This window comes from Ranitomeya variabilis, chromosome 2 (genome assembly GCF_051348905.1).
Source record: "Ranitomeya variabilis isolate aRanVar5 chromosome 2, aRanVar5.hap1, whole genome shotgun sequence".
Taxonomy (NCBI): domain Eukaryota; kingdom Metazoa; phylum Chordata; class Amphibia; order Anura; family Dendrobatidae; genus Ranitomeya; species Ranitomeya variabilis.
This window is the reverse complement of record NC_135233.1, coordinates 301,016,448-301,042,807: the sequence shown is the minus strand read 5'-3', so window position 1 is coordinate 301,042,807 and position 26,360 is coordinate 301,016,448. Positions and strand designations below refer to the sequence as shown.

The 26,360-nt window shown below is 48.1% G+C and overlaps 1 protein-coding gene across 3 annotated transcripts in view; it reads left to right on the top strand.

Moving 5' to 3' along the window:
• CHRDL1 (chordin like 1) overlaps positions 1–26,360 on the top strand; it is a 205,942-nt gene that overhangs the window by 73,912 nt on the left and 105,670 nt on the right. For all 3 annotated transcript variants that reach the window (XM_077285155.1, XM_077285153.1, XM_077285154.1), the window contains one exon: positions 7,720–7,813. In XM_077285155.1, the coding sequence (XP_077141270.1) occupies positions 7,720–7,813 (94 nt within the window). The remainder of the gene's footprint in view (positions 1–7,719; positions 7,814–26,360) is intronic.

The following is a 26,360-nucleotide window of genomic DNA, read 5'->3' as shown; positions in this document are numbered from 1 at the left end:
TTGAAATCAGAGCTAATCTGTTGTGCTCTTGTCCTATGATCCTGGTTCCTGTATTTCAAGCTAAGTCTGCTTCCTTACTTTTTGCTTTTGTTTTGTTTGGTATTTTTGTCCAGCTTGTTCCAATCTGTATCCTGACCTTTGCTGGAAGCTCTAGGGGGCTGGTGTTCTCCCCCCGGACCGTTAGACGGTTCGGGGGTTCTTGAATCTCCAGCGTGGATTTTTATAGGGTTTTTGTTGACCAGATAAGTTATCTTGCTATATTCTGCTATTAGTAAGCTGGCCTCTCTTTGCTGAACCTGGTTCATTTCTGTGTTTGTCATTTCCTCTTACCTCACCGTTATTATTTGTGGGGGGCTTGTATCTTGCTTTGGGGTCCCTTTCTCTGGAGGCAAGAGAGGTCTTTGTTTTCTTCTCCTAGGGGTAGTTAGATTCTCCGGCTGGCGCGAGTCATCTAGCGATCACCGTAGGCATGATCCCCGGCTACTTCTAGTGTTGGCGTTAGGAGTAGCTATTTGGTCAACCCAGTTACCACAGCCCTATGAGCTGGATTTTTGAATCTCGCAGACTTACACGTTCCTCTGAGACCCTGTCCACTGGGGTCATAACAGTATGCCAGGCCAGTATTAAATGTTTAATGCATTGCAGAAGTGGGATTATAAGAAAGAAAATTTTGAGTTTTTTTTTTTCCCTCTCTCATTTTTTTTTTTTTTCTTTTCCCCTTTACCTCAGAGTGGCTTAAGCTTGCTGCAGACATGAATGTCCAGACCTTGATTACAAGTGTGGACCAGCTTGCCGCTCGTGTGCAGGGTATACAAGATTATGTTACCAGAAATCCTAGGTCTGAACCCAAGATTCCGATTCCTGAACTGTTTTCAGGAGACCGATTTAAGTTTAGGAATTTCAGGAATAATTGTAAATTGTTTTTGTCCCTGAAACCTTGTTCGTCTGGAGACTCTGCTCAACAAGTAAAAATTGTTATTTCATTCTTACGGGGTGACCCTCAAGATTGGGCTTTTTCGTTGGCGCCAGGAGATCCGGCATTGGCTGATATTGATGCGTTTTTTCTGGCGCTCGGTTTACTTTATGAGGAACCCAATCTTGAGATTCAGGCAGAGAAAGCCTTGCTGGCTATGTCTCAGGGCCAGGACGAGGCCGAGGTGTATTGCCAAAAATTTCGGAAATGGTCCGTGCTGACACATTGGAACGAGTGTGCACTGGCCGCTAATTTTAGAAATGGCCTTTCTGAGGCCATTAAGAATGTTATGGTGGGTTTTCCCATTCCCACAGGTCTGAATGATACCATGTCCCTGGCTATTCAAATTGACCGGTGGTTGCGGGAGCGCAAAACCGCAAATTCCCTCATGTTGTTGTCTGAACAGACACCTGATGTGATGCAATATGATAGAAAAACCGCAAATTCCCTCATGGTGTTGTCTGAACGGACACCTGATTTGATGCAATGTGATAGAATCCTGACTAGAAATGAGAGGAAAATTCATAGACGCCGGAATGGCTTGTGCTACTACTGTGGTGATTCTACACATGTTATCTCAGCATGCTCTAAACGTATATCTAAGGTTGTTAGTCCTGTCACCGTTGGTAATTTGCATCCTAAGTTTATTCTGTCTGTAACTTTGATTTGCTCACTGTCATCTTATCCTGTCATGGCGTTTGTAGATTCAGGTGCTGCCCTGAGTCTTATGGATCTCTCATTTGCTAAGCGCTGTGGTTTTATTCTTGAACCATTAGAAAATCCTATCCCTCTTAGGGGTATTGATGCTACGCCATTAGCAGAAAATAAACCGCAGTATTGGACACAGGTTACCATGTGCATGACTCCTGAACACCGCGAGGTGATACATTTTCTCGTTCTACATAAAATGCATGACATTTTCCGGAACTATCTGGATAAATTTTTGATCGTTTATCTGGATGATATTCTGGTTTTTTCTGATAATTGGGACTCGCATGTGGAGCAGGTCAGGATGGTCTTTAAAATTTTGCGTGAAAATTCTTTGTTTGTCAAGGGCTCAAAGTGTCTTTTTGGTGTACAGAAGGTTCCCTTTTTGGGGTTCATTTTTTCCCCTTCTGCTGTGGAGATGGACCCAGTCAAGGTCCGAGCTATTCTTGATTGGACTCAGCCCTCGTCAGTTAAGAGTCTTCAGAAGTTCTTGGGTTTCGCTAACTTCTACCGTCGTTTTATCGCTAACTTTTCTAGCATTGTGAAACCTTTGACGGATATGACCAAGAAGGGCTCCGATGTGGTTAATTGGGCTCCTGCTGCCGTGGAGGCTTTCCAGGAGTTGAAACGTCGGTTTACTTCGGCGCCTGTTTTGTGCCAGCCTGATGTCTCGCTTCCCTTTCAGGTTGAGGTGGATGCTTCAGAGATTGGAGCAGGGGCCGTTTTGTCGCAGAGAGGCCCTGGTTGCTCTGTTATGAGACCTTGCGCCTTTTTCTCTAGGAAGTTTTCGCCTGCGGAGCGAAATTATGATGTGGGCAATCGGGAGTTGTTGGCCATGAAATGGGCATTTGAGGAGTGGCGTCATTGGCTCGAGGGTGCTAAGCATCGTGTGGTGGTCTTGACTGATCACAAAAATCTGATGTATCTCGAGTCTGCTAAACGCCTGAATCCTAGACAGGCCCGCTGGTCATTGTTTTTCTCCCGTTTTGACTTTGTTGTCTCGTATTTACCAGGTTCAAAGAATGTGAAGGCCGATGCTCTTTCCAGGAGCTTTGTGCCTGATGCTCCTGGAGTCGCTGAACCTGTTGGTATTCTTAAGGATGGTATTATCTTGTCAGCTATTTCTCCAGATCTGCGACGTGTGTTGCAGAGATTTCAGGCTGATAGGCCTGATTCTTGTCCACCTGACAGACTGTTTGTGCCTGATAAGTGGACCAGCAGAGTCATTTCCGAGGTTCATTCCTCGGTGTTGGCAGGTCACCCAGGAATTTTTGGCACCAGAGATCTGGTGGCCAGATCCTTTTGGTGGCCTTCCTTGTCTAGGGATGTGCGGTCATTTGTACAGTCCTGTGGGACTTGTGCTCGAGCTAAGCCTTGCTGTTCTCGTGCCAGCGGGTTGCTCTTGCCCTTGCCTGTCCCTAAGAGACCTTGGACACATATCTCCATGGATTTCATTTCTGATCTTCCGGTGTCTCAAGGCATGTCTGTTATCTGGGTGATATGTGATCACTTCTCCAAGATGGTCCATTTGGTTCCTTTGCCTAAGCTGCCTTCCTCTTCCGATCTGGTTCCTGTGTTTTTCCAGAACGTGGTTCGTTTGCACGGCATCCCTGAGAATATTGTGTCAGACAGAGGATCCCAGTTCGTTTCCAGATTCTGGCGATCCTTTTGTAGTAGGATGGGCATTGACTTGTCGTTTTCGTCTGCTTTCCATCCTCAGACTAATGGACAGACGGAGCGAACTAATCAGACTTTGGAGGCTTATTTGAGGTGTTTTGTCTCTGCTGATCAGGACGATTGGGTGACCTTCTTGCCGTTGGCTGAGTTTGCCCTTAATAATCGGGCTAGTTCCGCCACCTTGGTTTCGCCGTTTTTCTGCAACTCTGGTTTCCACCCTCGTTTTTCTTCGGGTCATGTGGAACCTTCTGACTGCCCTGGGGTGGATTCTGTGGTGGATAGGTTGCAGCGGATCTGGAATCTTGTGGTGGACAACTTGAAGTTGTCACAGGAGAGGGCTCAGCGCTTTGCCAACCGCCGCCGCGGTGTGGGTCCCCGACTACGTGTTGGGGATTTGGTGTGGCTTTCTTCCCGCTTTGTTCCTATGAAGGTTTCCTCTCCCAAATTTAAACCTCGTTTTATTGGTCCTTACAAGATATTGGAAATCCTTAATCCTGTATCCTTTCGCCTGGATCTTCCTGTGTCGTTTGCTATCCACAACGTGTTTCATAGGTCCTTGTTGCGGCGGTACGTTGTGCCTGTGGTTCCTTCTGCTGAGCCTCCTGCTCCGGTGTTGGTTGAGGGCGAGTTGGAGTACGTGGTGGAGAAGATCTTGGATTCTCGTCTCTCCAGGCGGAGGCTTCAGTACCTGGTCAAGTGGAAGGGCTATGGTCAGGAAGATAATTCCTGGGTGGTCGCCTCTGATGTTCATGCGGCCGATTTGGTTCGTGCCTTTCACGCCGCTCGTCCTGATCGCCCTGGTGGTCGTGGTGAGGGTTCGGTGACCCCTCACTAAGGGGGGGGTACTGTTGTGATTTTGCTTTTTGCTCCCTCTAGTGGTCATTAGTGATTTGACTCTGGAGCTTCTGTCTTTTCCTATATCCTCACCTGGGCCGTTAGTTCAGGGGCGTTGCTATATAAGCTCCCTGGACCTTCAGTTCAATGCCTGGCATCGTTGAAATCAGAGCTAATCTGTTGTGCTCTTGTCCTATGATCCTGGTTCCTGTATTTCAAGCTAAGTCTGCTTCCTTGCTTTTTGCTTTTGTTTTGGTTGGTATTTTTGTCCAGCTTGTTCCAATCTGTATCCTGACCTTTGCTGGAAGCTCTAGGGGGCTGGTGTTCTCCCCCCGGACCGTTAGACGGTTCGGGGGTTCTTGAATCTCCAGCGTGGATTTTTATAGGGTTTTTGTTGACCAGATAAGTTATCTTGCTATATTCTGCTATTAGTAAGCTGGCCTCTCTTTGCTGAACCTGGTTCATTTCTGTGTTTGTCATTTCCTCTTACCTCACCGTTATTATTTGTGGGGGGCTTGTATCTTGCTTTGGGGTCCCTTTCTCTGGAGGCAAGAGAGGTCTTTGTTTTCTTCTCCTAGGGGTAGTTAGATTCTCCGGCTGGCGCGAGTCATCTAGCGATCACCGTAGGCATGATCCCCGGCTACTTCTAGTGTTGGCGTTAGGAGTAGCTATTTGGTCAACCCAGTTACCACAGCCCTATGAGCTGGATTTTTGAATCTCGCAGACTTACACGTTCCTCTGAGACCCTGTCCACTGGGGTCATAACAGGTCTCAAAATGTGGAGACGCAAAAACTTTTTTGCTATAAAAAGCGTCTTTTAGTGTGTGACGGCTGCCAATCATAAAAATCCGCTATAAAAAATGCTATAAAAGTAAATCAAACCCCCCTTCATCACCCCCTTAGTTAGGGAAAAATAATAAAATTAAAAAAATGTATTTATTTCCATTTTCCCGTTAGGGCTAGGGTTAGGGCTAGGGTTAGGGTTAGGGCTAGGGTTAGGGCTAGGGTTTGGGTTAGGGCTAGGGTTAGGGCTAGGGTTAGGGTTGGGGCTAGGGTTGGAGCTAAAGTTAGGGTTAGGGTTGGGGCTAAATTTAGGGTTAGGGTTGGGGCTTAAGTTAGGGTTAGGGTTTGGATTACATTTACGGTTGGGATTAGGGTTGGGATTAGAGTTAGGGGTGTGTTAAGGTTAGGGGTGTTGTTAGGGTTACCATTGGGATTAGGGTTAGGGGTGTGTTTGGATTGGGGTTTCAGTTAGAATTGGGGAGTTTCCACTGTTTAAGCACATCAGGGGCTCTCCAAACGCGACATGGCGTCCTATCTCAACTCCAGCCAATTCTGCATTGAAAAAGTAAAACAGTGCTCCTTCCCTTCCGAGCTTTCCCGTGCGCCCAAACAGGGGTTTACCCCAACATATGGGACATCAGCGTACTCGGGACAAATTGGACAACAATTTTTGGAGTCCAAGTTCTCTTGTTACCCTTGGGAAAATATAAATTTGGGGGGCTAAAAATCATTTTTGTGGGAAAAAAAAGGATTTTTTATTTCCACGGCTCTGCGTTGTAAACTGTAGTGAAACACTTGGGGGTTCAAAGTTCTCACAACACATCTAGATAAGTTCCTTGGGGGGTCTAGTTTCTAATATGGGGTCACTTTTGGGGGTTTCTACTGTTTGGTTACATCAAATGGCGCTCCTTCCCTCCCGAGCTCTGCCATGCGCCCAAACAGTGGTTCCCCCCACATATGGGGTATCAGTGTACTCAGGACAAATTGGACAACAACTTTTGGGGTCCAATTTATCCTGTTACCCTTGTGAAAATACAAAACTGGGGGCTAAAAAATCATTTTTGTGAAAAAAAAGAAGAATTTTTATTTTCACGGCTCTGCGTTATAAACTGTAGTGAAACACTTGGGGGATCAAAGCTCTCAAAACACATCTAGATAAGTTCCTTAGGGGGTCTACTTTCCAAAATGGTGTCACTTGTGGGGGGGTTTAATGTTTAGGCACATCAGGGGCTCTCCAAACGCGACATGGCGTCCCATCTTAATTCCAGACAATTTTGCATTGAAAAGTCAAATGGCGCTCCTTCCCTTCAGAGCTCTGCCATGCGCCCAAACAGTCGTTTACCCCAACATATGGGGTATCGGCGTACTCAGGACAAATTGCACAACAACTTTTATGGTCTAATTTCTTCTATTACCCTTGGGAAAATAAAAAATTGGGGGCGAAAAGATAATTTTTGTGAAAAAATATGATTTTTTATTTTTATGGCTCTGCATTATAAACTTCTGTGAAGCACTTGGGGGTTCAAAGTGCTCACCACACATCTAGATAAGTTCTCTAAGGGGTCTAGTTTCCAAAATGGTGTCACTTGTGGGGGTTTTCCACTGTTTAGGCACATCAGGGGCTCTCCAAACACGACATGACGTCCGACCTCAATTCCAGCCAATTCTACATTGAAAAAGTAAAACGGCACTCCTTATCTTCCAAGCTCTGCGGTGCGCCCAAACAGTGGTTTACCCCCACATATGGGGTATCAGCGTACTCAGCACAAATTGTACAACAACTTTTGGGGTCCATTTTCTCCTGTTACCCTTGGTAAAATAAAACAAATTGGAGTTGAAATAAATTTTGTGTAAAAAAAAAATGTAAATGTTAATTTTTATTTAAACATTCCAAAAATTCCTGTGAAACACCTGAAGGGTTAATACATTTTTTGAATGTGGTTTTGAGCACCTTGAGGGGTGCAGTTTTTAGAATGGTGTCACACTTGGGTATTTTCTATCATATAGACCCCTTAAAATGACTTCAAATGAGATGTGGTCCCTAAAAAAAAATGGTGGTGTAAAAATGAGAAATTGCTGGTCAACTTTTAACCCTTATAACTCCCTAACAAAAAAAAATTTTGGTTCCTAAATTGTGCTGATGTAAAGTAGACATGTGGGAAATGTTACCTATTAAGTATTTTGTGTGACATATCTCTGTGATTTAAGGGCATAAAAATTCAAATTTGGAAAATTGCGAAATTTTCAAAATTTTTGCCAAATTTCCATTTTTTTAACAAATAAACGCAAGTTATATCGAAGAAATTTTACCACTATCATGAAGTACAATATGTCACGAGAAAACAATGTCAGAATCGCCAAGATCCGTTGAAGCGTTCCAGAGTTATAACCTCATAAAGGGACAGTGGTCAGAATTGTAAAAATTGGCCCGGTCATTAACGTGCAAACCACCCTTGGGGGTAAAGGGGTTAAAAACATGTTTTACCTCACAAAAATAATCAGCCATTACACAGTACACAGCAGTGGCACATTTATAAGATTATCTCAGCACAGGAACATTGTTTTTTACATCATCCAATTATGGAACTTATTAATATTCCAAAATCTATTTTTTAAAATGTACTTTGTGGGACAAGCCTTTAAGTCTGAACATGGTATAAATTCTAGGTAATACAGAAGTGAAATATGACTGTGTAAAAAGTTACAGAAATCAATTATTATTGATCAGGACTTTTCTGTTACAGGGTGGAAATGTTTTGTGCAGCAGAGTGAGATGTCCAAGTCTTCACTGTAGTAATCCGGTCTATATTCCACAATTGTGCTGCCCACGATGTCCAGGTAAGCTTCATAAAAATCAGATATGTCTGTACTTAAGTTTGCATATTTATTTTTGTCTTTCATTCTGTTAGATGTGAAATTGTTTTTGCTAGGCTGGGTTTTCACATAAAGAAGCCTGGCACTACGGCACCTCGATTATATAACGCAGCCAATACACAATGTTTGTTTGACATGTGGTTTGTCAGAGAATTTACTATTTCTAAACAGAGTTTGGAGCCATTTTTGCAGATTTTTTCCTGTAGAAAAATAAACTGAAAATACTTTTTAAAGCCACATATTTTCCCCAAAGCTCTCAATAAGATGATGCTGGTAGATCTCTTTGCTTCTGTAAAAATCTCTGCAGAATTATTTACCGTAGAGCAAAATGGGTTTTTCCACATAGCGCGAAATAGCCATTATTCCCGCGTATTACTGAGTAGCCTGTAAAAGGCTCATACACTGACATGCAAACTACCCCATAGACCAAGGGTGGGCAATTTATTTTCTTGAGGGGTCACATGAGAGACAATGACTGTTATGGAGGGCCGAACCAATAGGCTGAAATTAATTCTACTCAATATTAATATCAACATATTAATTATAATTATTATATTAATAATTATATTAATATTAATTATATCACTTAATATTGAACAGAATTACCGTATATACTCGAGTATAAGCCGAGATTTTCAGCCCATTTTTTTGGGCTGAAAGTCCCCCTCTCGGCTTATACTCGAGTCATACCCAGGGGTTGGCAGGGGAGGGGGAGCGGGGGCTGTCTAATTATACTCACCTGCTCCTGGTGCGGTCCCTGCAGGTCCCTGGCTCCCCGACACCCCAGCTTCTTCCTGTACTGAGCGGTCACATGGCACCGCTCATTACAGTAATGAATATGCTGCTCCACCTCCCAATGGGGTGGAGCCGCATATTCACTACTGTAGTGAGCGGTAACGGTGACCGCTCAGTACAGGAAGAAACTGCAGCACCTGGGAAAAAGGGACCTGCAGGGACCGTGCCAGGAGCAGGTGAGTATAACGGGGAGGGGAGCGCAGCGCTGCTCCCCTTTCCGGGTGCCGCTCCGTCTTCAGCATCTTCTGCAGTGACTCTCAGGTCAGAGGGTGCGGTGACGTGGTTAGTGCGCGCCCTCTGCCTGAAAGTCAGTGCAGAAGACGCTGAAGATGGAGCGGCGCCGGAATGAAGTCAGGAAAATATTGAAAGTGCCGGGGGCCTGAGCGACAGAGAGGTGAGTATGTGATTTTTTTTTATCGCAGCAACAGCAAATGGGGCAGGTGTCTGTATGGAGCATCTTATGGGGCAATAACATTTGTGCAGCACTATATGGGGCAAGTGTCTGTATGGGGCCATAATCAACGTTTGTGCAGCACTATATGGGGCAAGTGTCTGTATGGGGCCATAATCAACGTTTGTGCAGCACTATATGGGGCAAGTGTCTGTATGGGGCCATAATCAGCATTTGTGCAGCATTATATGGGGCAAGTGTCTGTATGGAGCATCTTATGGGGCCATAATCAACGTTTGTGCAGTACTATATGGGGCAAGTGTCTGTATGGGGCATCTTATGGGGCCGTAATTAACGTTTGTGCAGCATTGTATGGGGCAAATGTCTGTATGGAGTACCTTTTGGGGCCATAACGCTTGTGCAGCACTATATGGGGCAAATATCTTTATGAAGCATCTTATGGGGCCATAATTAATGTTTGTGGAGCATTATATGGGGCAAGTGTCTGTATGGAGCATCTTATGGGGCCATAATCAACATTTGTGCAGCATTATATTGGGCAAATGTGTCTATGGAGCATCTTATGGGGCCATTATTAACTTTTATGCAGGATTATATGGGGCATATTTTAATATGGAGCATCTTATGGGGCCATCATAAACTTTATGGAGCATTATATGGGGCTCCTGATTCAATATGGATATTCAAAAACACTTAACCTACTGATGTCTCAATTAATTTTACTTTTATTGGTATCTATTTTTACTTTTGACATTTACCGGTAGCTGCTGCATTTCCCAACCTAGGCTTATACTCAAGTCATTAAGTTTTCCCAGTTTTTTGTGGCAAAATTAGGGGGGTCGCCTTATACTCGAGTATATACAGTAAGTATGTTAACATCCCCGTATATACCATTTAAACCTGAATACAGCCCCTTTAATACGATGTATAAGGCCCATACAGCCTCCCCAGGGCCAGCATCTGAGGCCCACACAGCCTCCCCAGGGCCAGCATCTGAGGCTCACACAGCCTTCCCTGGGCCAGCATCTGAGGCCCACACAGCCTTCCCAGGGCCAGCATCTGAGGCCCACACAGCCTCCCCAGGGCCAGCATTTGAGGCCCACACAGCCTTCCCAGGGCCAGCATCAGAGGCCCACACAGCCTCCCCAGGGCCAGCATCTGAGGCCCACACAGCCTCCCCATGGCCAGCATCTGAGGCCCACACAGCCTACCCAGGGCCAGCATCTGAGGCCCACACAGCCTCCCCAGGGCTAGCATCTGAGGCCCACACAGCCTCCCCAGGGTCAGCATCTGAGGCCCACACAGCCTCCCCAGGGCCAGCATCTGAGGCCCACACAGCCTCCCAAGGGCCAGCATCTGTGGCCCACACAGCCTCCCCAGGGCCAGCATCTGAGGCCCACACAGCCTCCCCAGGGCGAGTATCTGAGCCCCACACAGCCTCCCCAGGGCCGGCATCTGAGGCCCATACAGCATCACCAGGGCCAGCATCTGTGGCCCACACAGCCTCCCCAGGGCCAGCATCTGAGGCTACGCAGCCCCCCCAGGGCCAGCATCTGAGGCCCACACAGCCTCCCCAGGGCCAGCATCTGAGGCCCACACAGCCTCCCCAGGGCCAGGATCTGAGGCCCACACAGCCTCCCCATGGTCAGCATCTGAGGTCCACACAGCCTCCCAGGGCCAGCATTTGAGGCCCACACAGCCTCCCCAGGGCCAGCATCCGAGGCCCACACAGCCTCCCTAGGGCCAGAATCTGAGGCCCACAGAGCCTCCCCAGGGCCAGCATCTGAGGCCCACACAGCCTCCCCAGGGCCAGCATATGAGGCCCACACAGCCTCCCCAGGGCCAGCATTTGAAGCCCACACAGCCTCCCCATGGCCAGAATTTGAGGCCCACACAACCTCCCCAGGGCCAGCATCTGAGGCCCACACAGCCTCCCCAGGGCCAGCATCTGAGGCCCACACAGCCTTCCCAGGGCCAGCATTTGAGGCCGACACAGCCTCCCCAGGGCCAGCATCTGAGGCCCACACAGCCTCCCTATGGCCAGCATTTGAGGCCCACACAGCCTTCCCAGGGCCAGCATCTGAGGCCCACACAGCCTTCCCAGGGCCAGCATCTGAGGCCCACACAGCCTTCCCAGGGCCAGCATCTGAGGCCCACACAGCCTCCCGAGGGCCATCATCTGAGGCCCACACAGCCTTCCCAGGGCTAGCATCTGAGGCCCACAGAGCCTCCCCAGGGCCGGCATCTGAGGCCCACACAGCCTCCCCAGTGCCAACATCTGAGGCGCACACAGCCTCCCCAGGGCTGGCATCTGAGGCCCACACAGCCTCCCCAGGGCTGGCATCTGAGGCCCACACAGCCTCCCCAGGGCCAGCATCTGAGGCCCACACAGCCTTCCGAGGACCAGCATCTGAAGCCCACACAGCCTTCCCAGGGCCAGCATCTGAGGCCCACGCAGCCTCCCCAGGGCCAGCATCTGAGGCCCACACAGCCTCCTCAGGGCCAGCATTTGAGGCCCACACAGCCTCCCAAGGGCCAGGATCTGAGGCCCACACAACCTCCCCAGGGCCAGCATCTGAGGCCCACACAGCCTCCTCAGGGCCAGCATTTGAGGCCCACACAGCCTCCCAAGGGCCAGGATCTGAGGCCCACACAGCCTCCCCAGGGCTGGCATCTGAGGCCCACACAGCCTCCCCAGGGCCAGCATCTGAGGCCCACACAGCCTTCCGAGGACCAGCATCTGAAGCCCACACAGCCTTCCCAGGGCCAGCATCTGAGGCCCACGCAGCCTCCCCAGGGCCAGCATCTGAGGCCCACACAGCCTCCTCAGGGCCAGCATTTGAGGCCCACACAGCCTCCCAAGGGCCAGGATCTGAGGCCCACACAACCTCCCCAGGGCCAGCATCTGAGGCCCACACAGCCTCCCCATGGTGAGCATTTGAGGCTCACTCAGCCTCCCCATGGCCAGCATCTGAGGCCCACACAGCCTCCCCAGGGCCAGCATCTGAGGCCCACACAGCCTCCACAGGGCCAGCATTTGAGGCCCACACAGCCTCACCAGGGCCAGCATCTGATGCCCACACAGCCTCTCCATGGCCAGCATCTGACGCCCACACAGCCTCCCCAGGGCCAGCATCTGAGGCCCACACAGTCTCCCCAGGGCCAGCATTTGAGGCCAACACAGCCTCCCCAGGGCCAGCATCTGAGGCCCACACAGCCTCCCCAGGGCCAGCATCTGAGGCCCACACAGCCTCCCCAGGGCCAGTATCTGTGGCCCACACAGCCTCCCCAGGGCCAGCATCTGAGGCCACACAGCCGCCCCAGGGCCAGCATCTAAGGCCCACACAGCCTCCCCAGGGCCAGTATCTGAGGCCCACACAGCCTTCCCAGGGCCAGGATCTGAGTCCCACACAGCCTCCCCAGGGCCAGCATCTGAGGCCTACACAGACTCCCCATGGTGAGCATTTGAGGCCCACACAGCCTCCCCATGGCCAGCATCTGAGGTCCACACAGCCTCCCAGGGCCAGCATTTGAGGCCCACACAGCCTCCCCAGGGCCAGCATCTGAGGCCCACACAGCCTCCCTAGGGCCAGAATCTGAGGCCCACAGAGCCTCCCCAGGGCCAGCATCTGAGGCCCACACAGCCTCCCCATGGTCAGCATCTGAGGTCCACACAACCTCCCCAGGGCCAGCATTTGAGGCCCACACAGCCTCCCCAGGGCCAGCATCTGAGGCCCACACAGCCTCCCTAGGGCCAGAATCTGAGGCCCACAGAGCCTCCCAAGGGCCAGCATCTGAGGCCCACACAACCTCCCCAGGGCCAGCATCTGAGGCCCACACAGCCTCCCTAGGGCCAGCATTTGAAGCCCACACAGCCTCCCCATGGCCAGAATTTGAGGCCCACACAACCTTTCCAGGGCCAGCATCTGAGGTCCACGCAGCCTCCCCATGGTCAGCATCTGAGGTCCACACAGCCTCCCAGGTCCAGCATTTGAGGCCCACACAGCCTCCCCAGGGCCAGCATCTGAGGCCCACACAGCCTCCCCATGGCCAGCATCTGAGGCCCACACAGCCTCCCCATGGTCAGCATCTGAGGTCCACACAGCCTCCCAGGGCCAGCATTTGAGGCCCACACAGCCTCCCCAGGGCCAGCATCTGAGGCCCACACAGCCTCCCTAGGGCCAGAATCTGAGGCCCACAGAGCCTCCCAAGGGCCAGCATCTGAGGCCCACACAGCCTCCCCAGGGCCAGCATCTGAGGCCCACACAGCCTCCCCAGGGCCAGCATCTAAGGCCCACACAGCCTCCCCAGGGCCAGCATCTGAGGCCCACACAGTCTCCCCAGGGCCAGCATTTGAGGTCAACACAGCCTCCCCAGGGCCAGCATCTGAGGCCCACAGAGCCTGCCCATGGCCAGCATTTGAGGCCCACACAGCCTCCCCAGGGTCAGCATCTGAGGCCCACACAGCCTCCCCAGGGCCAGCATCTGAGGCCCACACAGCCTCCCTAGGGCCAGAATCTGAGGCCCACAGAGCCTCCCAAGGGCCAGCATCTGAGGCCCACACAGCCTCCCCAGGGCCAGCATCTGAGGCCCACACAGCCTCCCCAGGGCCAGCATCTAAGGCCCACACAGCCTCCCCAGGGCCAGCATCTGAGGCCCACACAGTCTCCCCAGGGCCAGCATTTGAGGTCAACACAGCCTCCCCAGGGCCAGCATCTGAGGCCCACAGAGCCTCCCCATGGCCAGCATTTGAGGCCCACACAGCCTCCCCAGGGTCAGCATCTGAGGCCCACACATCCTCCCCATGGTCACCATATGTGGCCCACACAGCCTCCCCATGTTCATGTTAAGACCCCCATAAACTATCCATGTCAAGATCCCCATAGCCTCCCCATGTCAAGATCCACATTGCCTCCATAAGAGCAGTATAGCCTCCCTATGTCCATGATAAGACCTCATAGCCTCCCCATGTCCATGATAAACCCCATAGCCTCCCCATGTCCATGATTAGACACATATAGTCTCCCCATGTCCATGATAAGACTCCCATAGCCTCCCCATGTCAAGATCCACATAGCCTCCCCATTCCCAATATTAAGACCCATACAGCCTCCCCATGTGCAGCCAAATATCCCATATACATAAATAAATTAAAAAAAACACTCACCTTTCTCCCGTTCCAACGGTGCTCTGCTCTGCTTCTGTCTTCGGTGTGCTGGTTCTCTGCAGTACACAGCTGACGCGATGACATGACATCATCACATCAGCTGGTTCACACGCTGATTGGAGGAGGAAGTGGCCAGAGGCTCCTCCTCCACCAATGCAGTTATCGTGGATGGAGAGTGACTGTGGTGATAGCGGGCTGGGGTGCGGGAGGGCAGAGACAGCGGGCAGGGGTACAGATGGGCGGAGAGAGAGGGCAGGGGTGTGGGCTGGCAGAGATAGCAAGCAGGAGGGCACGGTGAGGCCCATGGACCACTGTTTTCAGCCCCTCAGTTGTCTCGGTCCACGGGCCAGACTAGAACAGCCAGATGGCCGCATGTGGCCCGTGGGCTGCACTTTGCCCAGATCTACCATAATCAGTACAAGTTTTGTCCGTGAAAAACATAGAACTCGTATATGAAATATTGTCATCTGAATGAGTCCTTAGGCTAAGTGCACACAAGTGTATAACAAATTTTAAATTTTCATCCAGAAAAAAATGGACTGTTTATCATTTGTATTATCATCCATATGGCATTTGTTGTTATATGTAAGCAGTTACTAAAATTTACAAGACTAAATACATCTCCTTATGTTGAAGAATTGCAATGTATCCATAAAAGTCGGATTTTGTTGAGTTCATCCCTATGGATGTTATCCAATTTTTTGGGGATGGCATCCAATTTTTTTTTGCACACCTGTGAACTTGAATAGGATAATTTCATCCAAAATACAGAGTAGAATAGGGTATACTGCAATTTTTTTCACGCTGATGTGTGACACCCCAGGAGTCCGGTTGTCACAGTGGTATTGTTTTCCTCACGGGGAGGGTGATGCCATGCTTGGAAGCGAGAAAGATCCTTTTAACAGGTAGCATGCCCATACAACACTGTTCTGACTCCAGGCTGAAGGGGGAGCTCTGATCCAGTTTGTGGGTGGCTTCCCTATATATTCTGGCTGGAGAAGGAGTTAGAGGCAGTCTATTAGAGACAGGGACAGAGTGAGTCTGTCTGAGAGGAGTGGAAAGTTGGGGCCGTGCAGACACGTGGTTCTGCAGCTCTTGGGAAGGAAAGAGAAAGGCGGAGCAGTCGGTAGGAAAGTGTGAAGGAGGAAGGAGCAGAGGAGAAGTGAAGAGCAGGAGGGGAGCTGCGACTGAGCTCCCTCCACGTTGAAGCGCAAAAATACTGGAAGTCGGACGTCCGATTTATAGGGGTAACTGTATGCTCCACAGCAGAAACTGGCAGGCAGGAGATTTCAAGTTACCTGTCCACCATTAACACCCGAAGGCACGGCATCATATAGAGCCCAGAGTCGCAACCAGAGACACCTGTAAAAAGGCTCGAGTTGCCTGCCATGTGTGTAATGTCCTACTTAAAGGGATAGAGAGAGAGAGTGAGGACCTTGTGTGAAGCCTTAGGCAGCAAGGGACTACAACACAGCGCTGTAAGGAAGGCTTCCAACCCACCTGGCTAGAGTAATTCTAAATTGCTTCCAAGCTGGCCGGACCTCACCAGTACCTGTGATCCGTACCCTGGACTGTGGCTGCATCATACCAGTAAAAGGTAAAGCGACTGCAACCTAGTGTCCTCTCATTCTTTTATGCACTTCGCCATCTACCATCTTTACCTGCTACACCAGGAGCCCTGGGGCTAAGCTTCACCTGTGGGAAGCCATACCATCCCAGCTGCAGTTCCATCACCCCAGTGGACCCCTTTAAGCAGCGTTGGTCATCCCTGACCGAATACCACAGGTGGCGTCACAAGCAAACTTTACTCTTTATTCAACAACCCCTTTAAAGACCTTCCCTTTAACTTGAACGCCCAGGGCCGGGACCAGGTCACTGCCACTGTGACTACCCATTTAACGACCACCGAACCCGGTACCGAGTTTCCCCTAGGCCCTAGCTGGCGCTCCAGACATTCGGTCCGTGAACCAAAATGGTCATATGAACAGCTCCACTGAATAATATTGGTCAGAGTGCCATCAGAATTTTTTCATGGAAAGGACTCAGACTGAAAATACGGTTGTATGACAAGGTTGACCCTTGTGATTGTCATTGTCGAATAGCTATGAGCGCTACACAATGGTCATTGCTCATAGCAAGTGAGCATTTCTGCTACACCAAGCAGGGCTGAAGCTCTGCTGTGGGTAGCACAGGCCATCAGATGATCGCAGCTTCTAGTCTCTAATGGAGACTATTGAAGCAAGTGTACAGTAAAAAAAAAAGTTTAAAAAAATATGTTTAAAAAATATATAAACGTTTAAATCACCCCCCCATTTGCCCCATTCAAAATAAAACAATAAAAAAATGTAAAACACACATATTTGGTATCAATACGTTCAGAATCGCCCAATCTATCAATATAAAAAGTAATTAATCGGTAAATGGAGTAACGAGAAGAAAAATAAAAAAGCCAGAGTTATATTTTTTTGGTCCCTACAACATTGCATTAAAATTAAATAACGGGGGATCAAGTGATCGTATCTACACTAAATGGTATCAATAAAAATGTTAGCTTGGCGCGCACAAAATAAGCCCTCACCCAGACACAGATTCCGAAAAATGGAGACTCTACGGTCTTGGAAAATTGCAACTTTTTTTTTAGAAACTTTGAATTTTTTTTTCATCACTTAAATAAAACAGAACTTATAGATGTTTGGTATTTTCAAACTTGTAATGACCTGGAGAATCATAATGGCATGTCAGCTTTAGTGAATTGTGTGATTGCACTTGTCAATTGTGTAATTGCACTATTTCACCTTAAAGATAGTCTGGGTGAAATTCATCAGTATTTACACAAGAACATTCCATGGCAGACAATATGATCAGTGAAAACAAAAATTCCCCATTAACTGACACCTGCTTAACCCAGCAGGAAGTACAGCGGCGTCTAAAAATCACTAAAATTGACAAATCTCCGGGCCCAGATGGGATACACCCCCGAGTACTGCAGGAATTAAGTACAGTCATTGATAGACCATTATTTTTAATCTTTAAAGACTCCATAATAACAGGGTCTGTACCACAGGACTGGCGTATAGCAAATGTGGTGCCAATATTCAAAAAGGGGACAAAAACTGAACTCGGAAACTATAGGCCAGTAAGCTTAACCTCTACTGTGGGTAAAATCCTGGAGGGCATTCTAAGGGATGCTATGCTGGAGTATCTGAAGAGGAATAACCTCATGACCCAGTATCAGCACGGGTTTACTAGGGACCGTTCATGTCAGACTAATCTGATCAATTTCTGTGATGAGGTAAGTTCCGGACTGGACCAAGGGAACCCAGTGGACGTAGTGTATATGGACTTTTCAAAAGCTTTTGATACGGTGCCACACAAAAGGTTGATACATAAAATGAGAATAATGGGGATAGGGGAAAATATGTGTGAGTTAAGAGCTGGCTCAGGGATAGGAAACAAAGGGTGGTTATTAATGGAGCACACTCGGACTGGGTCGCGGATAGCAGTAGGGTACCACAGGGGTCAGTATTGGGCCCTCTTCTTTTTAACATATTTATAAATGACCTTGCAGGGGGCATACAGAGTAGAATTTCAATATTTGCAGATATGTAAATTGCCTCTACTGAGAAAAAGAGGACTTAACTCTATAGCGCCACCTGTTGGAAGTAGCGATCCTACAAGTCACAATCAACCCTTTAACGAGTCGTGCAATATGACTTAGGATAAAAGCCAAATCAGTATCTCAATTCGCAGACACGGTGTTTCGGGCTGTTGGCCCTCGTCAGTGCGAAGCATGAGAAGTGATTTGGCTAGGTGAGAGGCTCTGGACTGGGGTCTAAGGGGTAATGTTTCTCCTTATGGAGAATATTTGCAGATGACACTAAACTCTGCAGGGTAATCAATACAGAGGAGGACAATTTTATATTACAGGAGGATTTATGTAAACTAGAAGCTTGGGCTGATAAATGGCAAATGAGCTTTAATAGGGATAAATGTTAGGTCATGCACTTGGGTAGAAGTAATAAGATGTATAACTATGTGCTTAATTCTAAAACTCTGGGCAAAAACCATCAATGAAAAAGACCTGGGAGTATGGGTGGATGACAAACTCACATTTAGTGGCCAGTGTCAGGCAGCTGCTACAAAGGCAAATAAAATAATGGGATGCATTAAAAGAAGCATAGATGCTCATGAGGAGAACATAATTTTACCTCTATACAAGTCACTAGTTCGACCACACTTAGAATACTGTGCACAGTTCTGGTCTCCGGTATAAGAAAGACATAGCTGAACTAGAGCGGGTGCAGAGAAGAGCGACCAAGGTTATTAGAGGACTGGGGGGTCTGCAATACCAAGATAGGTTATTACACTTGGGGCTATTTAGTTTGGAAAAACGAAGGCTAAGGGGTGATCTTATTTTAATGTATAATTGTACTAGAAGTTTCCAGCCAGCTAACGCTCGGCACGCTCATTGCTATCTAATTAACGCTGCTGGTGATTAAACTAAAGTAAATAATGACAACATTCAATAGCGCTTACGCAGGTGGTAAATTAACTTAAAATGAAGTTAATAATAATAGTGTGGTGATGTGTTGGGGGCGGGATTATGTGTGGTGATGTGGTGGGGGGCGGGATTATGTGTGGTGATGTGGTGGAGCGGGATTGTGTGTGGTGATGTGGTGGGGGGCGGGATTATGTGTGGTGATGTGGGGGCGGGATTATGTGGTGGAGGGGTGGGATTATGTGTAGTGATGGGGTGGGGGGCGGGATTATGTGTGGTGATGGGATGGGGGGCAGGATTATGTGTGGTGATGTGGTGGGGGGCGGTATTATGTGTGGTGATGTGTTGGGGGCGTGGGATTATGTGTGGTGATGTGGTGGGTGGGCGGGATTATGTGTGGTGATGTGGTGGGCGGGCGGGATTATGTGTGGTGATGTGGTGGGCGGGCGGGATTATGTGTGGTGATGTGGTGGGGGGCGGGATTATGTGTGGTAATGTGGTGGGGGGTGGGATTATGTGTGGTAATGTGGTGGGGGCCTGGATTATGTGTGGTGATGTGGTGGGGGGCGGGATTATATGTGGTAATGTGGTGGGGGGCTGGATTATGTGTGGTAATGTGGGGGGATTATCTGTAGTAATGTGGTGGGGGGCGGGATTATGTGTGGTAATGTGGTGGGGGGGCGGGATTATGTGTGGTAATGTGGTGGGGGGGCGGGATTATGTGTGGTAATGTGGTGGGGGCGGGATTATGTGTGATAATGTGGTGGGGGGCGGGATTATCTGTAGTAATGTGGTGGTGGGGCGGGATTATGTGTGGTAATGTGGGGGGCGGGATTATGTGTGGTAATGTGGGGGCGGGATTGTGTGTGGTAATGTGGTGGGGGTGGGATTATCTGTGGTAATGTGGTGGGGGGCGGGATTATGTGTGGTAATGGGGTGGGGGGCGGGATTATGTGTGGTAATGTGGTGGGGGGTGGGATTATGTGTGGTAATGTGGTGGGGGGGTGGGATTATGTGTGGTAATGTGGTGGGGGCGGGGTTATGTGTGGTAATGTGGTGGGGGCGGGATTATGTGTGGTAATGTGGTGGGGGCGGGATTATGTGTGGTAATATGGTGGGGGGCGGGATTATGTGTGGTAATGTGGTGGGGGCGGGATTATGTGTGGTAATATGGTAGGGGGGCGGGATTATCTGTGGTAATGTGGTGGGGGCGGGATTATGTGTGGTAATGTGGTGGGGGCGGGATTATGTGTGGTAATATGGTGGGGCGGGATTATCTGTGGTAATGTGGTGGGGGGCGGGATTATCTGTGGTAATGTGGTGGGGGGCGGGATTATGTGTGGTGATGTGTTGGGGGTGGGATTATGTGTGGTAATGTGGTGGCGGGCCTGGATTATGTGTGGTGATGTGGTGGGGGGCAGGATTATGTGTGGTAATGTGGTGGGGGGCGGGATTATGTGTAGTAATGTGGTGGGGGGCGGGATTATGTGTGGTAATGTGGTGGGGGGCGGGGTTATGTGTGGTAATGTGGTGGGGGGCGGGATTATGTGTGGTGATGTTTTGGGGGGGCGGGATTGTGTGGTGATGTGTTGGGGGCGGGATTATGTGTGGTGGTGTTGAAGGGGCGGGATTATGTGTGGTGATGTGGTGGGGGCGGGATTTGTGGGGGGCGGGATTGTGTGTGGTGATGTGGTGCGGATTGTGTGTGGTAATGTGGTGGGGGCGGAGCTACTGTGCAGGGGGTGGGATTAGCGAGTAATCACGATGCCTCTTATATATATAGATGAGGGGACAGTACAAAGACCTTTCTGATGATCTTTTTAATCATAGACCTGAGATAGGGACAAGGGGGCATCCTCTAAGTCTGGAGGAAAGAAGTTTTAAGCATAATAACAGACCCGGATTCTTTACTGTAAGAGCAGTGAGACTATGGAACTCTCTGCCGTATGATGTTGTAATGAGTGATTCATTACTTAAATTTAAGAGGGGACTGGATGCCTTTCTTGAAAAGTATAATGTTAAAGGTTATATATACTAGATTCCTTGATAGGGCGTTGATCCAGGGAACCAGTCTGATTGCCGTATGTGGAGTCGGGAAGGAATTTTTTTCCCCAATGTGGAGCTTACTCTTTGCCACATGGGTTTTTTTTTGCCTTCCTCTGGATCAACATGTTAGGGCATGTTAGGTTAGGCTATGGGTTGAACTAGATGGACTTAAAGTCTTCCTTCAACCTTAATAACTATGTTACTATGTTACCACACTTTGAATTTTTTTTCTTATTTTCCAGTAAACTATATGGCAAAACAAATGGTGTTGTTCAAAAGTTCAAATCGTCCTCCCAAAAACAAGCCCTCACATGGCCATATTGACAGAAAAATAAATAAGTTATGCCTCTGGGTAGAAGGAGAGCAAAAAATGGAAAAACCCAAGGTGGGGAAGGGGTTAAATAAAGACTAAAAATGCTGTAGTGTGAACCATGCTTTGAGGCAAAAACCTTTTGCAAGACATCAGAAGACATTTTATAAAGACTAAAGAAGCTTATGTGGCGCCCCTGAGGGTTCAGTCGCCACAGAGGTACTGCTCCTCAGCCAGAGGTGTGGTGCTCCGCTCTCGGGTAAGGAGGGGGCACTATCCGGTACCCACACTCTAGCATCCAACACCACACCACTCCAGGCCTGGGGATCTGGGTGGGCCCTTTAAAGGGAGAGCCCCATCTCAGGCTGGAGGGGGAACTAGTTAGAGGGTGTGTTTGGAGAAAGTGACAGTTGGGAGAGTAGTGTTGTCATGGAGACAGGAGGAGTTAGTTAGTCAGTTAGTCTGAGGAGAGAGAAGAGAGAGGAGTGAGAGAGAAGGGCTCCAGAGAGAAGGGGTCCTAGGGGACAGGGAAGGGAGGAATCCACCCGAGGTGCTCAAATCCACGCCGACTATGGTCAGGTGGAGGGACCAGGTTGCAGTGGGGGACCTACCCCAAACTATTGGAGGAACTGCAAGACTCAGCTTGCAAACCAGAGGCTGCAAGACCGTAGTAACTGTGTGTGCGACAGTCAAATCCACACACAATCGCTGAAAAGGCAGCCACATAGGATCAAGGGGACCAGGAGGACTTCGCCCGACAGGCTCTGAGGCTGTTGGCTTGGGACACTGTGTTTGAGGCACAGGGCAAGAGGGCGAGAGCCAGCACAGAGAGATGACCAGGGAAGGTACACAAGAAGGAGGTCCTGGAAAGGTGCACCCCAAACTACCTGGGAGCTGGCTGGACCACCAACTTGAAGGACACAGCACCCAGCTGGTGATTGTAACCAACAGACTGTGAGTAAAATGTGAAAACTGCACTCTGCTGTGTTCTCAGAATTATTACTTCGTCACCTGCCCTGCACTACAAGAGTTCATCATTGACTTTAACACTTTAACAGCTCTAGGGTCTACCTCTACTTGTGGAGAGCAGTAACATCTCAGCTGTGTCACCAACCACCCCAGTGAACCTGAATCACAGCGTTGGCCAACATATTATTGCTGAACACCACAGGTGTCATCACAACCTAATCCCCTATAAACTATCCCCCATCATTCCCCCCATGACTTCTCTTGACATTTTAGTTAATCTAATTTCTGATAACTAACAACTTACCGACATACAGTACCAGCTAAAATATTTAATATATAGTCAACCCCAGGGTTCAAGACCACATTGTTTTTGTTAATTTATCCTTTTCCTTAAATTTGTTTTTCTGAAAACCCCTGTGCAAAGTCATAGTTGTTTTAAAAAACAAATAAACAAACAGTGCTTTATTAACCCTCCTCAGCCCAGCGCTGGGTCTCCGCCATTGTTCCCGGTATCTGTTGTTGTCTACATTGCGGATATCATGTCGACAGCGTTGCATCCAATCAGTAAGTTCAGCAGCTCTTGCCTGGCTAAACGGCATGGGCCAATCCAAGTCACTGAATGTACTGGTTGCAGTCAGGTCTACACCGCTGCACAGAATAACAGACACTGAGAGCTGCAGTGGAGATTTGGCACTGGATCTGGGGACTTCAACCCAGCTTGTTTTTATTTAAATACAAACTGTGCCTGGGATCTTTTACAACTGAAAAACCTCTTTAAGTAGCACACTGTAACTTTAATTTTAACATTAAAGGTAAAAAAAAGTTAAAAAGTTAAAGAAGCACTCCTCCCATCAAATGTGTTATTCTCTAATATATTGCAATCATCATAGTAACATAGCAACATAGCTAGCAAGGCCAAAAAAGACATTTGTCCATCCAGTTCAGCCTATATTCCACCAGAACTAATCCCCAGATCTACATCCTTCTAAAGAACCTAATAACTGTAAGATACAATATTGTTACACTCCAGGAAGACATCCAGGCCTCTCTTGAACCCCTCGACTGAGTTCGCCATCACCACCTTCTCATTCAAGGAATTCCAGATTCTCACTGCCCTAACAGTTAAGAATCCTCTTCTATGTTGGTGAAAAAACCTTCTTTCCTCCAGACGCAGAGAATGCCCCCTTGTGACCGTCACCTTCCTTAGAATAAACAAATCCTTGGAGAGATATTTGTATTGTCCCCTTATATACTTATACATGGTTATTAGATCACCCCTCAAGTCATCATTTTTCCAGACTATATAATCCTAATTTTGCTAATCTCTCTGGGTATTGAAGTTCCTCCATCCCCTTTATTAATTGTGTTGCCCTCCTTTGTACTCGCTCTAGTTCCATTATATCCTTTCTGAGCAACAGTGCCCAAAACTGTACACAGTACTCCATGTGCGGTCTAACCAGAGATTTGTACAGAGGCAGTATAATGCTCTCATCATGTGTATCCAGACCTCTTTTAATGCAACACATGTTCCTGTTTGCCTTGGCATATTATGTAGCACTGTGTACTTATAATTGCTTATTTTGTCTTTCTACCCAGTTAATTTTTATTTTTTCCATTAGGTATATGACATCACATGATTAAAAACAAACTAGCTAAATGCTTCTAAGCTCAATGTAGGAACAGGGAGTCTCTTTTTCCTGCATGAGTCATCATTAGAACTGTAAAATCACTGACAGGAGGAGGAGCCGAGCATCTAGTTCAGGAGTTGAAGAGGAGGTAGATCTGGCCTGCCAGGGACTTTGTCGTGATGTAATATTGTGGTTCTTATGGTAACTCATGCAAGGTAAAGATACTTCTTGTTCCTACATAGACCTTAGAAGGATTCAGCTAGTCAATTTTTAATCATGTGATGTCATAGACCTAATGGAAAAAAGAAGGACTAACTTGATAGGAGGGCAAAATTAGCAATTGCAAGTACACAGTGTTGTACAGTATAATATAATGACTGCAATATATTGGAAGCATAAAAACTTTGATGGGAGGGGGAGTGCTTCTTTAATATTCAGTTATCCACATGATAGATTGAGTTATGAGAAGTGGATTGCTAACCTTATCCTTTCATAAGTTTGGAGGACACTAATGGGCATATTTAACACCTTTTGCTTTCTCTTTTCATTTGGATACCCCTAATTGTCAGCACAACAATTGTAACACTAGGCACATTAGGCAATAATTGAAGCGAATTTATTACAAGGAACACAAAAAGTGACACCTAAAGATTCATAACCATTAGAAGTCTTGTCAATGGTGTCAGTATGGACATGAGTGTGAACCACTCGGATAAGAAAACCAACAAAGCATTTAATATCATGAGTGGGTACATATAATATATGTATGCAGTACAGATCAAAAGTTTGGACACACCTTCTCATTTAAAGATTTTTCTGTATTTTCATGACTATGAAAATTGTACATTCACACTGAAAGCATCAAAACTATGAATTAACACATGTGGAATTATATACTTAGCAAAAAAGTGTGAAACAACTGAAAATATGTCTTATATTCTAGGTTCTTCAAAGTAGCCACCTTTTGCTTTGATGACTGCTTTATTATTATTATTATTATTATTTATTGTTATAGCGCCATTTATTCCATGGTGCTTTACATGTGAGGAGGGGGTATACATAATAAAAGCAAGTACAATAATCTTAAACAATACAAGTCATAACTGGTACAGGAGGAGAGAGGACCCTGACCGCGATGGCTCACAATCTACAAGGGATGGGTGAGAATACAGTAGGTGAGGATAGAGCTGGTCATGCAGCGGTTTGGTTGATCGGTGGTTACTGCAGGTTGTAGGCTTGTCGGAAGAGGTGGGTCTTTAGGCTCTTTTTGAAGGTTTCGATGGTAGGCGAGAGTCTGATGTGTTGTGGTAGAGGGTTCCAGAGTAGGGGTGATGCGCGAGAGAAATCTTGTATGCGATTGTGGGAAGAGGAGATAAGAGGGGAGTAGAGAAGGAGATTTGTGAGGATCGGAGGTTGCGTGTAGGTAAGTACCGGGAGATGAGGTCACAGATGTATGGAGGAGACAGGTTGTGGAGGGCTTTGTACGTCATGGTTAGAGTTTTGTAGCAGAGTCTCTGGGCAATGGGGAGCCAGTGAAGGGATTGACAGAGGGGAGAGGCCGGGGAATAGCGGGGGGAGAGGTGGATTAGTCAGGCAGCAGAGTTTAGAATAGATTGGAGGGGTGCGAGAGTGTTAGAGGGGAGGCCACAGAGCAGGAGGTTGCAGTAGTCAAGGCAAGAGATGATGAGGGCATGGACTAGGGTTTTTTCACATTCTTGGTTGAGGAATGTACGGATTTGTGAAATATTTTTGAGTTGAAGTCGGCAGGAAGTGGAAAGGGCTTGGATATGTGGTTTGAAGGAGAGATCAGCGTCAAGGATTACCCCGAGGCAGCGAGCTTGTGGGACTGGGGAGAGTGGGCACCCATGTACTGTAATGGATAGGTTCGTTGGGGGGGTCGCGTGAGATGGGGAAAGATGATGAATTCTGTTTTGTTCATGTGAAGTTTCAGAAATCTAGCGGAGAAGAAGGATTAAATAGTGAGCAGACATTGAGGGATTCTGGTTAGTAGGGAGGTGATATCTGGTCCAGAGATGTAGATCTGTGTGTCATCAGCATAGAGGTGATACTGAAAGCCATGAGATTCTATGAGCTGTCCTAGGCCAAAGGCATAAATGGAGAAGAGCAGGGGCCCAAGGACTGAACCTTGTGGGACTCCGACAGATAGGGGGTGAGGTGAGGAGGTGGTGTGTGAGTGGGAGATGCTGAATGTCCGGTCTGTTAGGTATGATGAGATCCAGGATAGGGCCAAGTCTGTGATGCCAAGGGATGAGAGGGTCTGTAATAATAGGGAATGGTCCACTGTGTCAAAGGCAGCCGACAGGTCGAGGAGGAGGAGGACAGAGTAGTGTCGCTTGCTCTTGGCGGTTAAGAGGTCATTGGTGACCTTAGTTAGGGAAGTTTCAGTGGAATGGTGTGACCGGAAGCCAGATTGTAAGCGGTCAAAGAGGGAGCAAGAAGAGAGATGGGAAGACAGTTCAAGGTAGACGTGTTGTTCCAGTAGTTTGGAGGCATAAGGGAGAAGTGATATAGGGCGATAGCTAGATACAGAGGATGGGTCAAGAGAGGGCTTTTTGAGGATAGGTGTGATGGAGGCATGTTTAAAGCTTGAGTGGAAAACACCAGTTGTTAGTGATAGGTTGAAGAGATGGGTTAGGGTTGGGATGAAGACTGTGGTGAGGTTTGG